The sequence below is a fragment of the Lactuca sativa genome, chromosome 7 (genome assembly GCF_002870075.4).
Source record: "Lactuca sativa cultivar Salinas chromosome 7, Lsat_Salinas_v11, whole genome shotgun sequence".
Lineage (NCBI taxonomy): Eukaryota > Viridiplantae > Streptophyta > Magnoliopsida > Asterales > Asteraceae > Lactuca > Lactuca sativa.
This window is the reverse complement of record NC_056629.2, coordinates 145,722,204-145,727,136: the sequence shown is the minus strand read 5'-3', so window position 1 is coordinate 145,727,136 and position 4,933 is coordinate 145,722,204. Positions and strand designations below refer to the sequence as shown.

The 4,933-nt window shown below is 33.7% G+C and overlaps 1 protein-coding gene across 1 annotated transcript; it reads right to left on the bottom strand.

Annotated features, from left to right (window-relative positions):
* Positions 1 to 630: 630 nt before the first annotated feature.
* Positions 631 to 2,187, bottom strand: LOC111893986 (probable E3 ubiquitin-protein ligase RHC1A). The gene is made up of 2 exons (XM_023890056.3): positions 2,029 to 2,187; positions 631 to 1,568 (listed from the first exon to the last, which is right to left on the bottom strand). Exon 2 carries the CDS (start codon positions 1,526 to 1,528, stop codon positions 788 to 790), a length of 741 nt encoding a protein of 246 aa, XP_023745824.1. The 5' UTR covers positions 1,529 to 1,568; positions 2,029 to 2,187; the 3' UTR covers positions 631 to 787.
* Between the last annotated feature and the right edge of the window lie 2,746 nt (positions 2,188 to 4,933).

The window sequence follows — 4,933 nt, the reverse complement described above, 5'->3', positions numbered from 1 at the left end:
GATCAATGGTCTTTTGTGAAGAAAAAATTAAATTAATACCGATTAATAAAATTAACCCAATTTTTTTAATATAAAACATATCAATTTCTGTAATTAAAACTCCTTTATGTTCTTTATTCCAAATGAACACCTTTAACCGATACTTACCTTAATAAATAATTTATTTGTCACATAAATTTCAAATAATATTTAAAAATAATAATTATAATAAATATAATAAATAATAGATATCAATTTCATTAATGCAAAATTTCTTTCGTAAATTCGAAATTCCTAAACTGAAGCCAACTATTTCATTTATTTATTTATCTAAATTATTGTGTTGTTTAAATTTAAAAGAAAATGGAATACTTTAATTTCAATCATTCAAGATGTTTCGCACTTTCCTTGTAAATTCAAATCTCCCATATGCTTAAACCCTCATATTTAACTTTTTTTTTAAATAAACTTATATAATATGCGGGTCTCACAACTACTTATAAACATATAAATGTACCTTTGCATCATAATTTTCCTTATAAATTCAAACTTCTCAAATGCTTAAACCCTTATATTTAACTTCTCTTTAAAAACTCATATAATACACAAGTCTCACAACTACTTATAAACATATAGAAGTACCTTGCAATCTTGCATAATTATTTTCCTTATAAATTAAAATTTCTTAAATGTTTAAAATTTTATATTTAACTTTTTTTTTTAAATAAACTCATATAATAACACGTCTCACAACTAATTATAAACATATAGAAATACCTTGCATAGCAATAATCACTTTCTTAGTTTACTAAAAAGGCCACAAAAACGACAACGGGTTCATCCTCCCATCACTTTGGTCATTGTCCTGCGTGTTTCTACTGTTACTGCTATTGTTACTGATATTACCAGTACCTTGAGGAGGAAGCTCAAGCCTGCAAACAGGGCAAGAATTATGCTCAAGTAACCAAGGTACAATACAACCAGAATGGTAGATATGATGACATGGCATCATCCTAGCTTCACACCCCAAATCAAACTTATCTTGACAAATTGGGCAATGAGACTCCATTTGAAGGTGCCTATTTGTTATCCTAATAACAGGCAAAGAGTCAATTGCAGATTGGGTTGCTGGAGGTGGGCCCTGTCTACCATTATTAGCTATAAGCTGTTCAATCAAATCTTCTAAACCAGTCCCCATTAAGATATTGTTAGCATTAGGATCCACTGGAACTCCATTAAAGAACTCAAATAAGTTAGGGTTTCTCTCGCTCACTCGTTGTCTAATCAACTCAGCAAAGGCATCCATGATTCTGTTTCTAGGGTTTGGGAATGGATCCATGAACCCGGAATCCATGATTCTGTTTCTAGGGTTTGGGAATGGGTTCAAGAATCCGTAATCAGAAGCTTCGTGTCCATGAAAAGGCCTGAAATCCTCATTCAGTTCTTGCACGAATCCTCCAGAGCAATAAGGGCAAATTGGATTGCGACCTTGGAGACGAACTGGTTCAAGGCATTGGTAGCACCAGTGTGTATTCCGGGCACCTGACATTTTTAGGTTTATAAATCTGAAGAGGAAGAACAAGATTATTCTGCAATCACAGAGCAATTTAAGATGTTATTAAGATTTAGTAATTGAAATAGAATCATACATCATGATTCATAAAGAAGATTAGCACATAAATGGAGAAATACTTCACCAGATTTAATCGCTTAAACTATTTCAAGACGGACTGTTGTCGCACTTTTTCGTACGAGAATCAAATGAATTCACATAATATCAAACGATTCAAACTATGATTAACGAATCAGATTTGGAAATTGAAATCGACGAGAAACGAACATGCAATTCCGTCTATAGACACATGGACGCGATTTCGAGATAAACAACTTGTTAAGTCAATTTGTTCACTAGCGAATCAACAGATAAGTATGATCCTCGAAGAAACTAGTAACTAATAAATGGAATTAGCGAATCAATAAAAAAGAACAAATAGCTGAGGCTCGATGAAAACTAATTATATCAAAATTCAGAAAAAGATAATCACATACCAATTGATGATGTTCATGCTTGTAGACATCAGAAGTAGGAACTCTGTGAAGCGCTGAGGAAGAGATAGGGTGGAATGAAGGAAATGGAATGGAGTGATGACATTGACAAGGAATTCTGTCTTGAAAAACTGAAAACTTATACACGCGGGTTCCAGAAGGTACTATAAGATTTGTTATGTTTTGGTCCATTAAGTTAAGCTACTTGTCGACATACTACCTCTCTTTCTCACCGGTGGGTCCTATGTGACTTGTGGTGCCTGCCAGGAACACTGTGCTGCCCTACGCGGCACTTGCAAAAGAGAATCCCGCTACAGCCGCAAAGGAGGCGAGTCGAGCCTGATCTTGGTCCGGCTTGGCTTGGGCTCATTTAAGTTATATGAGGCTCAAGCTCTAGCTCGGTTCAATTCAAGTTTTTCTGTATTGAGTTTGGTTTGAGCTCGTAAAATATTATACAAGCTCAGCTCGGGCTCGAATTTGGCTCGTTTTTTGTATAACTTGCCTAAATTTGCATAAGCTTGATTCAAGCTCGTTAAGAAGCTCGTTTATTAATACCTTAAATCCCTAATTTCCCGAATACTTTTTATTTTAATATATAAAAACAATAATAAATTATATATATATATATATATATATATATATATATATATATATATATATATATATATATATATATATATATATATATATATATGTTCGTTTAGGCTCGCAAGCCTAATCGAGCTTAGTGACATAGGCTCGTGCTTGAGCTCGTTTAATAAACGAGTTTAATATTAAGCTCTAGTTTAGCTCGGCCTCGTTTAAAATCGATTTTGTGTCGAACTTTTAACGAGCCGATCCCGAGTAGCTCACGAGTAGTCTGACTCGTTTGCACCCCTAAGTCACACAACGGTTGGGCATCGATTTCTCTATCCTCTTTCCTTCTCTCTTGTGATCGTTTAACGTTCAATTTTTTTTCTATTACCTCTCAGGCTTGGAGGAGTGGGGGTGAAATAAACATGTCAAAAGATGAGGTGGCACCTAGGTGGCGTGGCATACATCGCCCCCGAACATGGCATGGCAAAATGGCAAGTTCAAATGGATTGGAATGTCAAGTCATGTCTCTCTTTCTCTTTCTTCCATTTTATCTCTTCTCATCTCTTTCTTGTCATAATGCACCACTCCCTCATATATGGCAAGATGACATTATAATATGGTAAAAATACTAATGAAACACCAACTTTTTCATCTTATTTTCTCTTCTAGTTTAATCTACAATGGATTCTTATAATCCATCAAATTACATAACCCTATTATCGGCTCGTAATAAATCTCGCCCAAGATCAAACACACCTACCTACAACAATCCTTTTCGTCTCGAATCTTTGTCACAACCATACATACTACAATTTAATCTCATGCTTTCTCCGACTAACTTGACATTTGTTATGTGGCCCTAAACTCCATGTTTTTCTCAAAAGTCTTCTTATTATGCAGGTGAAAGCTATACGTCCCAAGCATCACCTAAATCCGTACCCAAAACCCAATCCGAATATGTGCCCGAAACCTAACCCAAAAATAAAATCCAAAAGAAAGATAAATTGTAACGGTCTTGCTATCCCTCAAACATGGACTTTAGTGGAGGAAATCGCGTTGCCACATACTTGGGTTGACATATTGGACGATAATGTTGTCAGTAACAACAATCGATCCTTAATATGATGACCGATTTGCTCTAAAATCAATGAACGTAAGTTGCTATAAAAAATAACCATTAATAAAGACAAATTAGATGAATCTTATTGACCAAAATCAAATAGTGAATACGACCTCTTGCAATAAAGTTCGCTTTTTAGTCACAAGCGTCCCTTTGGTCGTGCTGGTGGGAGCAACTCCATCATTTTCTAGTATCATGTGGCCAAAATTGTATCCCGTCCGTTCTGCAGAATATGGAGTTTTCAAAAAAAAATTAACATCACATGACAATTGATTATAAATCAATCAAGTATGGACAGTGCAACATAGTACAAGTAAAACAATTGGTTAAATACGATCACGAAAACATCATACAAGGCTTGAGAAAAAAAATTCATCTATTTCTTGAGAACTCACAAACCAGTTGTGGTATTATTTCATATCCATTATGACTTACTTTTATTTCTATAAGACCTTATTGGAACTTAATGCTTATAGCATCAAAACATTTTATGCCAACAAGATGCAAAGCTCTTAACATATGACTTTCACAGGAAATGTATGTTGGATTAGGGTGTCTAAGGTCTTAACTAAATTAGTATATTGAGCGAACAACAGTAAAACCCTTTTTGGGTTGCCCTCATAACTAGGAAATGGTATGGATTGATATTGACAAAGATATATATATATATATATATATATATATATATATATATATATATATATATATATATATATATATATATATATAATTTATTAATATATTATAGGATTAATATATTAATTAGAAATGGAAATAATTATTTAAGAATTAATCAGAGTTAACTTAATTAATTATTCTAGATTAATTAGAATTAATTAATGGATCTAAGGGTTAGAATTCAATTTTTCAAAAGTTAAACAAGTAAGCATTCTAGAACATCCTTATGAGGGGATGGTTTTGGAGGCCTTCTCCAAGGCTACTTGCAACACCTAGTTTTAGGATGTTTCTAATACGTGGGATAGCATGCCATAAATGGATAGAGTAAAGGTCTTGGGCTTTAAGGGAATAGAGTCTAGACCCTTTCAGATGTTGATGATGTTGGATTAAGTGATTTAAGCCCTCGATTTGTGCTTTGAAGCAAAGGGGTAAAATGGGAAAAGTAATATCTAGGTTTCTTGCACGAATATTGGTTTTAGCTCAACACATATTAAGTCAAATGTAATTATGTAGAGTTATGGGGCTCATCAATAC